Raw genomic sequence first — 13362 nt, 5'->3', positions numbered from 1 at the left:
TTAGCTCAAAAACACATTATAATACAAATTCCTACTGCAATGGTGTAATTTTTCCCCACTATTATTATCAAATTATTCCCATCTTGGTGCACTCCCACACTTATTAACATTCTTTAAATATATTTTACATGGAATCTGTGTGTCAGAAAATTTAACCATGCCCCTTTTCTCCACTTTCCTCTGATTAATAAGAAGAAACTGGTACTGTGAAGTATGGGATGTGATAAGACCCAAGGGGAGAAGGCATTGATTAAAAAAAAACAGGAACTCTTAAAACTGCTGGTCTATATTGAAAATTACTTATGTCATTGACTTTTTCAGTTAGATGACTGAATTTAATTCTAATCTCCCCACACAATAATCTGTAATATCACAACAGTATTTACCATGGTGCTCTATAGGAAATTAAACTATATTCTATGCCCATTAATTTTCACTGAGCCCTATTTATAATATGGTGCTCAATAGAATCAGCCCTTGTATTTTTGATCAGCTGATAGCATTGTTAACGCCATCTTGAATCCAATGGAGCTCTTGTATACTCAAGTAAACTTTAATTCATGCTTGAAAAACCTTCCCTTGTTGTTTCAACTGCTGATACTGTACAAGTATTATGCTGATGCTACTGGGCTGGGATCAGAGACCTCAGGCTCCTAGGAAGTTCTAGCCTGAGGGTAGCCAGAGCACAGGTGAGAGTCAGCGGCATCAGCATCAGGATTTCCTGCAGGTAGGCAGACTGGTACAACGTTTAAGTCGACGGTCGAAGCGTTGGGAGCTCCGGTGAGTAGGTGGACGGGGTTCCAGGTTATAATTTGCGGCTGGGGCGTTGGGAATTCTGTTGGATCAGTGGCCGGGGCCAATGTTCAGGTCAGCAGCTGTGGCATCAGGAGCCCCATTGGGTTGCCAGCCATGGTCAAGGCTGGAGTTTCGAAATGGTTCTGAAACGGCAATGGGGAGGTGTTGGGAATCCAAGCAGGGACCTTGAGTGCCTGGGCAGGTTTGGCGACGGCGGTGAGGCTTGGGATCGTAGAGGGCTGATACAAGTATTCTGCCACTTAAACTGGGCTGCAGATCAGATATCCAGAAAATGCAGTTAACTGATACACATCCAGTCCAAAGCGTTTCTGATAATCAAAAATGTACATTTACCTGATCCAAAAAAATTATTTCTGTGTGGCAAAAACTTGTCATTTCAAGACTAACAACTGAAACTTTGGAAACATTTTTCAAATAGAAAAAATGAATATTCTTTCATTAAAGCAAAACTGCCTTTTATATTTTTATTTCTCAAGAATTTACTCTTCTAAAGATGGAAATAAGATTTTAATCTAATTATAAAATTTCAGCCAGAATCGCTATCAAGATGTTACTTACAACATGGGTGAAGCTCCACAAATGTTCAGGTAATGATTTGCAACACCGATGAAAATGCAGAAACCCACTTGAGGATTTTTCTTAAACAAATTAAGTTGTCACATGACTCACCCTACAACTTTTGCTGATGCAGCTTGTTGCACAAATAATGGTGAGGATTCTGTGAGACTTGATGTGGGTTCATCTAAATGTAAAACAAAACTGTTGCCTTAGGAAATTTAGGTGCACCTATTTAATAATAGGGTTCCATACTGCAGTGGTGGCAAACCACAGCTAGAGAGCCACATGCGGCTGTCTGACATATAATGTACAGCTTGTGGAAATATGTTGGCTGAGACAAGAATTGTACAAGCTGAACATTATATGTCAAAGAGCCACATCTGACCAGGACTCTCACCTCGGCCCAGGCTGCCCACCCACTGGATCTCCCTACGCCCCGACCATGGACTCTTACTTTGGCTCCAGCCACCTACCCATCCAGATCCCCAATGGCCCAGCAGCCCTCCCATCTGAGTTCCTGATGCCACGACAGCAGATTCTCACCTCAGCCCCAGTCGCCTGACCATCCAATCTCCAAACACATCGATCGCACTCTTGCCTAGACCCCGCAAGCCCACCCATCCAAACTATCAACGCCCTGAATGCGGACTTACCACTCAGTCTCAGCCGTTCCCCAGCCTGCCCTTCCAAGATTCGGCCATTGGTCAAAGCCACCACATTTCCCCTACCAGCAGAGGCCCAAGCTGCATTCGACTGTATCAAAGATGACTTCTCCAAGGCAACCATGCACACCATAGTCGAGTCTACACTGTTCCAAGTAGAGAGTGATGCATCTGACTTTGCCGACTGCCACACTCAATCAAGGGACAGACCCATCGCCTTTTTCTCATGAACCCACCCAGGCCCTAAAATTCATCACTCCTCCATCGAGAAAGAGGCCCAGGCCATAGTGGAGGCAGTATGCCACTGGAGGCACTACCTCGCTGAGAAACGGTTCACCCTCCTCACAGATCACATTCATGTTTAATAATAAGCAAAGGGGCAAAATCAAGAATGATAAGATCCTCAGGTGGAGAATCAAACTGTCTACCTACAATTATGTAATTCTCTACCGACCTGCCAAACTTAACAAGACCCAGATGCTAGTGTTCAATGGACAGTCAGCAGGCTCTCTACAATAACCTTTGCCACCCCAGAGTTACTAGGTTTTTCCATTTTATCTAATCTCAGAATCTACCATACTCCGTTGAGAAAGTCTGGATAATGAGTGAAAAACTGCCAGGTCTGCACCGAATGAAAACCACAATTCTACCACTGGTCAAGGCACACCTAATCAAGGCGACCCGCCCCTTCGAGTGCCTCAGCCTTGATTTCAAGGGACCCCTCCCCTCCTCCAACCAAAATGTCTATTTCTTCACAATCATCAACAAATACTCCCGCTTCCCCTTCACCATCCCATTGCTGGACATGACCACATGACATATCAAGGCCCTCCGTAATATCTTCATGCTTTTTGGGTACCCCATTCACAGTGACTGGAGGACATCATTCACAAGTGATGAGCTGCAGTCAGGGGCAGCTACAACTCTAGGGATAACGGGGAAGTGGAAAGGGAGAATGCCACGGTCTGGAAGACCATCCTTCTGGCACTGAGGTCACTGGGTCTCCCCATCTCCCAATGGCAAGAAGTCCTCCCAGAAGCACTCGATTCCATCCGGTCACTTTTATGTATGGCCACCAACAATACGCCTCATGAACGGATGTTTGTTTTCCCAAGGAAGTCTCCATCAGGGACTATGCTGCCTGCCTGGCTTCCCTCCCCAGCACTGGTCCTGCTCTAGAAGTACATCAGGCAATCTAAGATTGACCCACTGGTCAAGATGGCCTGCCTCCTCCAAGCTAACCCCCAATATGCCTACAGTGCCTTCCCTGACAGGCACGAAGACATGGTCTCGATCCAGGACCTGGCACCATCAGGAGCCTCCCCGACCACCACTGACTTTCAACAGGCGTTCCCCCCCCCCAACTTAATCCTTAGGGGTCCCAGAACCTGCAGCTGACCACCCCCTACCTCTGGCCACTGTTGTCACCAACAATGTACCAGCACCACACTCCCCCACCACCCTACTTGTCCCAACCCTCGACAAACTGTTAACAGCCCAACCTCACAAGCTGCTCAGGATGCTACAGCAGCCCTCCAACCATTGCCACATCACTCACTGCGGCAGAGGAGACCCTCTGATAGACTTAACCTGTAAAATGCATAATATGTATAGTTGTTTTACCCTCTTTTTTTTCTCACCCCGCAGAACACTTCTTAAAAAGGAAGTGAATGTGGTAAGCCACTGTTGTGCCATAATTGGCTGCTATCAACTAGCAAGCCTCCAAAGACTGACCCTACCCATAGAGAGATAGTTGGTTAAGTATTACTTTTTCAAGGACTTTGGAAAGGAAGTTTTGAGCCAGATCTGTAATTTTTGGGGATAGTGGAGTCAAGGTTAGGTTTTTTCAGGAGAGAGGCTGAACCATTAAACGTTTGAAGCAGGTTGGGACAGAGTCAGTGTCTAAGGAGCTGTTGATGATGGAGAGGATGCTCGGACCTGCGATGTCGAAGATATCCTTCAGGAGGGTGGTAAGGGGCAAGTTGTAGGTTTCATGGTAAACATGGTCTTTCTGAGGGTGGGTAGTGTGATGGGACTGAAACCGTCCAGGTCATGTGGACGGAGCAGCAGTCCAGTTAGGTTACAGGTGGTGGGGGAAGGGACGTTTTTCCTAATATTCTCAACTTTTTCAATGAAGAATTTTTAAAATTATTCACATTTGGAGGGGGATGTGTCTGGGTGGAGGACCTAAAACTAAGTTTATGGTGCTAAAGAGGACTCTAGATTATGGGAGTTCTCTCGGCCTTCATCGCATCCTGATATGCATTCAGGTTGCATTTTAGGATCTTGAGGGAGACATGGAGTTTGTCTTCTTCCACCTCTATTTGGCCTTCCTGCATTCTCTCCTTAAGGCTCTGGCCACATTGTTAAGCCAAGACACTGTCTTGGGCTTGGGTTTTTTTTTTAATTTGAGTGGAGCCACGGTGTCCAGGATTGAAGAGCATGTCATATTGAACAGGGAAGGTGTGGTGATACACCACCGGCCTACTGCAAGGGGCAACCTCTGTACCTGCAGGAGTGTAAGGGGACAGGACAACACCTGGCCAGTTGTCGATCAGTCAGCCTGATTGGATCAAACCCCACCCGGTTGGGTGTCAATCACCCTCCGGGATATAAGCCTGCGCTGGCCTCCCGAGGCCGCACTCAGAGTTGCTGCAGCCACAGCCAGTCTGGCTCTATGGAAGTTTTTGGGGATTAAAGCCTGTTGTACAGTCTTTATCTTTGTGTGTGTCTGATTCTGGCTAACAGTGCACCACAGAAGGTATGGTATGGTATTTTTGTCTTTTAAACTGTTTATTCTTAAAGTATGTGTATTAGTTTGGCATTGTAAGAGAAAGTCTCAAACAACCAGAAATCACACTAATCCAGCATCTACAAATCCCAATAGATACCAGATACCAGCGGTTTTACCGTATTATATATTTGTGTTGATGTCAAAGCCTTTTATTTATTTTCTTTCTTACCATAAAGAATTTTTGGCCAAGGCTTTAAGAAGTCCATTGATGGAGCTAGACACACAACCAATCCTTCTAGCAAAGCTTGTCGTATTTTATAATTCAGAAGTATCTTGATGAATTCAATCACTAAAGAGCAGAAATTAGTACAGTACAAAAACATATTTTAATATTTTTTGATATGTGTTACAGAGGTAATATATTTTTTCCATTGAGTTTATTTTTTAATTCTCTTTCATGCCTGGAAACAGCATCCAAAAGATTTACAGTCATGATAGCAAGCAGTATTTATCAAATTAAAAACCCAATGTCCTTAACATTGACAAAATGTAGCCATTTATTTCAGTACAATTTAAAAGTTACTAAGATCATACTCTGAGTACTTGAGATAGTTGGAATAGTAGGCCTTATTTTCTGCATTTTACTATTTCAAAATCAGAGGAAAATATACAGTTTGTGGAATGATGTGTTATCTTCACTATTCATCTGATGTCATTCAGATCAAGAAATGTTTAGACAAGAGAGTATAGCTACTGGAATCAGCTTCAAAGTAAAGTATGGGAAGACCTCTGTGGGTTCTAAAGGTAAGTCTAGGATGTGTTCAGACTGCATCAGGAGTGTAATATTCAATGATATTCAGCTGTCTGACTCCTGCTTTCTTACATCTGTGATAAAAGGTCAATTACATGTTTAAGAATCTCTTTCCTGGAAATGCTCATTCTTGTTCCATGGAAATAACAAACAGAAACATCTTAAGATGGAGTACAGAGGAGAAGAAGTATTTATTCTGGGTTAGTAGCACAACTGTTGGTTGCTGTTGGCATGCAGTGGCCCCTTTTTACTTCCCCTTTACAAGTGAAATATTGCTTACCAGAAATAATTCAGATAACATCTGATTTTGTATGAGTATGGGAACATTTTTCCCAAAGAAATGTACTTGATAAATACAATTCAGGCATTTGTTTTTTTATATTCTGTAGAATTGTGAACACAGTTCAGACCATCAGTCCAATTAATTCCATCTACATTTCCTGCTGTTGTAAGAAATCAGCCAAAATATTAAAGGACCCACCCCACATCAATCACTCTCCTCCCACCTCCCATTAGGCAGAAGATACATGTTTGAAAACATGAAACATCAGATTCAAGGACAGTTTTTTTGCCTCTAATATCAGACTCTAGAATGGACATCTCGTGAGTAAAAGATGATCTTTTGATCTCACATACCTTTCCTCATTACAGCCTTTGCACTGTTTAACTGAATTTCTCTCTATAACACTGCAATTTGCACTTCTGTTTCATCTTTTGCCCTACCTGTCCACTTAAGTATGGATTGACTATGGATTACCATGCAAAACAGTTTTATTTTGCATTATCTCAATACATGTTACAACAAACAATTCAAAGATGCAAAAATGAATTGTTTCACTAATTCACTGCATGCTCTTAAATTACATCAATACTTTTCCCAATTAATTTTAGATGTGGGAATAGTGGAAATATTTTATGTTTTAGAAGTGTTGTCCTACAGTGTGTTCAAAAAAAGAAAACAGAAATGGATAAGGAGGAAAAGGTGGTGATGAGGAAGCGGAAATGAGAGGTAAACAAAATATGAAAAGCCATGTTGAACTATATGACTTTAAATATTAACGGAATACATAACCAAATGAAAAGGAAGAGGCTGCTAAGTTTACTGAAAAAAGAAAAAATTGATATAGCATTCGTTCAAGAAACATATCTGACTGAAGTGGAACACAAGAAATTAAGGAGAGACTGGGTAGGGCTCGTAACGGCAGCATCATATAATTCAAAAGCCAGAGGAGTAGATATATTAATCAAATAAAAATGTACCAATCAAAATAGAGGAGAAAATAATAGACCCAGCAGAGAGGTATGTAATGATAAAGTGTCAGATATATTCAGAATTTTGGAATTTGCTCAATGTATATGCACCCAATGAAGAGGATCAAAAATGTATGCAAGATATCTTTTTGAAGATTGCAGATAAGCAGAGGAATATACTGATAGGAGGGGACTTTAACCTTAATTTGGACTCAAAGATAGATAAAACTGGAAAAAAGATTAGCAGAAAGAACAAAGTAACCAAATTTATGGTTAAATCGATGCAGGAAATGCAACTTTTGGATATATGGAGGAGACAACACCCAAAGGAGAAGGAATACTCATATTATTCAGGTAGACATAAAACATACTCAAGGATAGACCTATTCCTGTTATCAGCTAACATCCAAGGGAGAGTTAGGAAAACAGAACATAAAGCTAGATTGTTATCGGATCACTCACCCCTGTTATTAGCAATAGAGCTGGAGGACATCCCACCGAGAATGTATAGATGGAGATTAAACACCATGCTACTTAAAAGACAGGATTTTAGAGAATTAATTGAGCGACAAATTAAAATTTACTTTGAAATAAATACGGAATCAATGAAAGATAAGTTTATACTATGGGATGCAATAAAAGTGTTCATCAGAGGGCAGATAATAAGTTATGTAACTAAGATGAAAAAGGACTACAATAGGGAAATAGAACAGGTGGAAAGGGAAATAGCAAGTACAGAAAAAGAATTAGCAATAAGGGAAGATACAACAAAAAGAAGAGAATTGGCGGACAAAAAAAATAAAATATGAAACACTACAAACATACAAGGTGCAGAAGAACATAATGAAGACAAAACAGAAGTAGTATGAGCTAGGAGAAAGAATGCACGAAATACTAGCTTGGCAGCTTAAGACAGAACAAACTAAAAGAACGGTATTGGCATCAAGGAAAAAGGTCAAACAAATTACATATAATCCAACGGAGATCAATGAAAACTTCAAGGAATTCTACGAGGAACTATATCGAACTGAGAACAAAGGGAAAGAAGACAAAATAGATGAGTTTCTAGCTAAAATTGAACTACCAAAATTGCAAGAAGAGGAGCAAAATAAATTAATAAAACCATTTGAAATAGAGGAAATACAGGATATATTAAAAAAACTACCGAACAATAAAACACCGGGAGAGGACGAACTCCCAATAGAATTCTATAAAACATTTAAAGACTTATTGATTCCTCCTCCCCTGGAAGTAATGAACCAGATTGAAGAAACACAAAACATGCCAGATTCATGCAAAACAGCAAAAATTACAGTAATACCAAAGACGGGGAAAGATCCACTAACACCAGCATCGTATAGACCAATATCTCTACTTAACACAGATTATAAGATAATAGCTAAACTATTTGCAAACAGATTGGCTGACTGTGTACCAAAAATAGTAAAACTAGATCAAACTAGATTTATTAAGAAAAGCCAAACAATGGACAATATCTGTAAGTTCATTAATTTAATCCATGCAGTACAAGGAAACAAAATGCCAACAGTGGCGGTTGCCTTAGACGCAGAGAAAGCCTTTGACAGAGTAGAATGGAATTATTTATTCAAAGTACTACAGAGGTTCAACCTACCAGAGAAATAAATTAATTGGATTAAAGCATTATATAAGGGACCATTGGCGAAAGTGACAGTAAATGGATATATATCAAATCAACTTAAATTAAGCAGACCAACTAGGCAGGGATGTCCACTATCTCCCTCACTGTTCGCGTTGGCTTTAGAACCACTGGCAGAACTGATAAGAACAGAAAATAAAATAAGAGGGATAAAAATAAAAGAGAAGGAATATAAAATCAGTCTATTTGCAAATTACATTATAGTATACTTAACAGAACCAGAAATATCAATAAAAGAATTACATAAGAAATTGAAGGAATATGGAGAAGTACCAGGGTACAAGATCAACGCAAATAAAAGTGAAGCAATGCCAATGAATAATGCAGATTTCACAGTTTAAGAAAGAATCACCATTTAGATGGCAAACACAAGCAATTCGATACCTAGGTATACAACTAGATAATAATCTAGACCATCTATACAAACTAAATTATCAGCCATTAATGAAGAAATTGCAAGATGACTTAGAACATTGGAAAGACTTACCATTAACACTGATAGGAAGGGTAAATTGTATTAAAATAAATATCTTCCCAAGGATACAATACCTATTTCAATCATTATCAATTCACCTAACAGAGAAATTCTTCAAGGAGCTAAAGAAAATAATAAGGAAATTCTTATGGAAAAGCAGGGGAAACTGAGGATAGCGCTAGATAAATTAACAGAATGGTACAAACAAGGGGAATTACAGCTATCAAACTTTAAGAATTATTATAGAGCAGCACAATTAAGATACCTATCAGATTTTTATCAAACAAGGGAAAAACCAGATTGGACCAGATTAGAGCTAGATAAAATAGGGGAGAAGGTACCCGAACATATACTATATAAGTGGGATGAAAAGCTGGTGCAACATAGGAATTCACCAGTACTGCACCATCTGCTCAACATTTGGAAGAAGATTCACATACAAAGTAATAAAACAAATTATCAAATACCAAAACTAATATTGACGCAAAATCAACTAATCCCTTTCACAATAGATAGCCTTTCCTTTAGAGAATGGGAGAGAAAAAGGATCAAAAGAATAGAAAATTGTTTTTTGGGAAATAAATTATTATCTTTCGAACAAATGAAGGACAAATATGATATAACTCACAGAACAATGTTTGCATACCACCAACTGAAAACCTACTTGAAGAACAAATTGGGAAGCAGGCTGAGGTTACCAGAAGGAAGCAATTTTGAGTATGTGATTACAGACACAATGATAATTAAAAGATTTATAACAAACATGTACATCAAACTGCACGAGAAAGAGAAGGAGGAAACAAGCTGTAAACCCAAACAAAAATGGGAACAAGATCTAAACATAAAGATAAAGAATGAAACATGGGAAAAGTTATGCTCCTGAACTATGAGAAATACAATAAAAACGAAGTTACGCATGATACAATATAATTGGTTACACAGACTATACACCACACCCCAAAAATTAAATAAATGTGACCCAACAGTATCAGACAGATGTTTTCGCTGTAAGAAGGAAACGGGAACAACAGTACATGCAATTTGGGCATGTGAGAAAGTGGAAAAGTTTTGGGAAGATCCAAACCAGGTATTAAATAAAATCACAAAAAGCAACATACCAAAAAATCCAGAGATCTTTCTTCCAAGTAATATAAGAAGTAAAGAACTTGGACTCGATTTGGATGGAGCACAAAAAAGATTTATTATGATAGCCTTAGCTGTAGCAAAAAAATGTATTATGTCAACCTGGAAATTAGAAGATAGCCTGAGAATATGGTACATAGAAATGAATAAATGTATTCCATTGGAAAAAAATAACATATAATTTAAGAAATAACATCGCAGTATTTGAACAAATTTGGGAACCGTACATGGAACACAACAGAGAAGTCCTACCGCAGACCTCCGCTGCCTAAAATGACAGAAGGAGAAGACAAAATGAACTGACCCAGTGTGTAAAAGTAGAAGACACAAATTTCTTGTTTATTTTCATTGTGTGATGACATTGTTTAATGGGCTTAATGTATCAAATATGTTGAATGTTGAGTGAGTGGAGAGGGGTGGGTGAAGGAGGGAGGGAAGGGATGGGGGGAAAAGGGGAGAAAATGACACTGTGAATATTCAAGAGGGAAATATTTGTGTGTATTTTGGTCAGTATGGTTCATAGTGTGAAAAATATTTAAAAAATTTTTTTTAAAAACAAAAAAAACCTCTCCCAATTCCTCCTTCAACAATGTATCTATGAAGCATTTCAGAAATTATTGTACATGGCCCAGACTTTCAGTGTTCAATGGCAATAGCACTCTGCATTTTTGTCAACCTGTAAAGAATTATGGGAAGGGGGCTTTTGCTGTGATAAGTAGGCCATCAAAGACTTAATGCTTTAGTAATTTAAGCAGTCCTCATCTGCAGAGCATAATATGATTTGAATGGGACATGAGTAATAAGCAAGATATATGGCATATCAGAAAGTTACTGGATTATAAGTCACAGAAACTGCAAAGGACACAAGTAGCTGCAAAGGACAGAAGTAGCAAAAACATTAGATGGCCAAAGTAAAAAATTACATTCAAAACTGCAGGTAAGCACCCATCTAATGGACAATATAAACTGAGCCAGAATACTGTGTACTGTGAGTGAGGTTTGTGCAGGGAATGAGTTAAATTGTTTACTCTTTCTTTGTACTCCTCACTCCCGCTAGAGTAAGACAATAAAGAAGTGATTGTATACTCTTTTGCTCTGCTGTTTGTTTTATTACAGTGTGGGTCGACTTTAACAAACCTGCTTCATTTTTAATAGCAAACTAAACTAAAGAAAGAAAAGTGTATGATTTCAACTGCTTACCAACTTCATTCTTTACCTAATTATTCTTTAGTCAGATCAACAGTGTTTTACCTTCATATTGCACTTCGAAATGTATAGTTCTCAGTAAGTTCAGAAGAGGTTCAACAATACAAGGATGTACAAGCTTCACAACACTCTAAACAAGAACAAAAGCAAAATCTAGTTAAAATACCAGCTTAGTTCAGTTTTATTTACTTCTTAAGATATTTTTTCCAAAACTCTTCATTATACCATGGAGTAAAGTGCCAACATGCAGCCTTCTCCCATGAGTGCTTAACAGCTGATCACTTGGCATTACAGTATTGACATTTGAGGTGACTTTCCTTGTGTTATTTTAAAACCATTAGAAAATAAATTAGGTGACTTGGTACTTTTTCACTGTTGGAAGTTCCATCTAAACTCTCAGAAACAGACACACTGGAAGAGTCCTGTTAAACTTTTCATTATGTTGTATCCCTTCACTAACATTACCCACACATATGTAGACTTTCCTTTTGTAGACTTTGAGACTTATTGGAATTGAACTGACTTGATAGCCCTAGAAAAGGGTTAATAGAAGCTGCAAATAAATGGGAAGAATTCCAGTTGAAACAAAAACTATTTCACATAAACCATAAAAAAAAATCTTGTCTCATTTTATTCTGAGTCGCATATCACATTTTTAAAAATTTAGACATTTAGGCAGATTCCATGCCCCCATATACACCAATTAACCTACAACCCCCATAATTTTGAAGGGTGGGAGGAAACAAGAGCACCTGGAGGAAACCCACACAGACCCAGGGAGAACAAACAAACAGTCAGCATCAGATAAGAACCAGGATCATAGGCAATATAAAAGCATTGCACTAACCATGCAGCCCTAATGAGACCAAGGGTAGAAAACATAACTCTCCTTCTGGCTAAAGCATGGCATTTCTCAGTGATACAATTTTTAATGGTTTCTCTTGCACCTCTGTAGGTGCAAGAAAATAATTTAAAAAGACTGAAAATTTAAAGAATCTCCAAATATACGGATTATCCTGATTTCAAGTTAAAAACCAATTTGAGACTCTGAGTTGAATTAAGTATGCATTTTCTGTTACTATTAATCATAACTTTCCAAATAATAATGATTGTTTCTCACCTGTAGAGTCCTCAATGACTGCAGAGCCATTTGCTGTACTTTCGGGGAGGTGCATGGCAATAATGCTATGAGTCCTTTGTAAACGTGCAGCTGATACTTTGGATTGCCTTGGGCTAATAGTTCCAACAAGATCTGAGCCTGTTCTTGGGTCTTTTCCAATTTTGAATGTGCTAAACATTCTGCAACATTTCTCACACCTTTAAAAAATGTAGGTTAATACCAATTTGTTATTTATTGCCACTGTTATTTCAAAATACATGGAGCAGTATTTACACACAGGAGGCCATGCCATAATGAACTATTTTGGCATTCAAACATGCAATTGAAGAATGACAGAAAATGGATTGTGCAGTATAGAGATGACTTTACGTTAATGCATGGAGAATGCCCAAACATCGAAGGGACATTAAATCCCAGCATTTTACACTATCAGGAATAGAAACTCGAAATGCCTGCAAGATGATGTATGTCCAAATGTGGTCTTTAATTATAAAATACATCAAAAACTTGTGTGCTAATTATGCACAATTCTTTTTAAATCCATGAGAATTAACTGTATGTCTCTCTCTATAATACAATAGGAGCACTTGAGCAGTGGTTCAACACAATGGCAATCAATTGTACCAGATATAAAAGGTGAGGCCTCAATTAATTTTTTTGTAAAAAAATAGTGGTACCGGCAGAGACTGCGGCTGGTGCAGAAGTCAATTTTCCTTTTAAAATCCTGCGACCGCGAGGTCTGGGCCCAAGATCATGGTGCCCATGCTCGGCGGAGGCCACGAGAGGTTGTAGACTCTGGGAGAGCAGCACATTGGCACAGGCCATCAGTAATAGGGAGAAAACACCCCCTATTGAGAGGTAGAAGCAGAGATGACTGAAAGGACAGTGACAATGGTGACAGACCAGTC

The 13362-nt window shown here is 38.9% G+C and overlaps 1 protein-coding gene across 2 annotated transcripts in view; it reads right to left on the bottom strand.

Moving 5' to 3' along the window:
• Positions 1-13362, bottom strand: part of LOC138763851 (armadillo-like helical domain containing protein 1) — a 50790-nt gene that overhangs the window by 22801 nt on the left and 14627 nt on the right. For both annotated transcript variants that reach the window (XM_069938706.1, XM_069938708.1), the window contains exons 5-8: positions 12455-12651; positions 11380-11464; positions 5000-5119; positions 1486-1558 (exon numbers count right to left, since the gene is read on the bottom strand). In XM_069938706.1, coding sequence (XP_069794807.1) covers positions 1486-1558; positions 5000-5119; positions 11380-11464; positions 12455-12651 — 475 coding nt within the window. The remainder of the gene's footprint in view (positions 1-1485; positions 1559-4999; positions 5120-11379; positions 11465-12454; positions 12652-13362) is intronic.

Source organism: Narcine bancroftii, chromosome 5 (assembly GCF_036971445.1).
Source record: "Narcine bancroftii isolate sNarBan1 chromosome 5, sNarBan1.hap1, whole genome shotgun sequence".
NCBI lineage: Eukaryota > Metazoa > Chordata > Chondrichthyes > Torpediniformes > Narcinidae > Narcine > Narcine bancroftii.
Note: the sequence above shows the minus strand (reverse complement) of the source record. Positions and strands in the feature narration are given on the sequence as shown.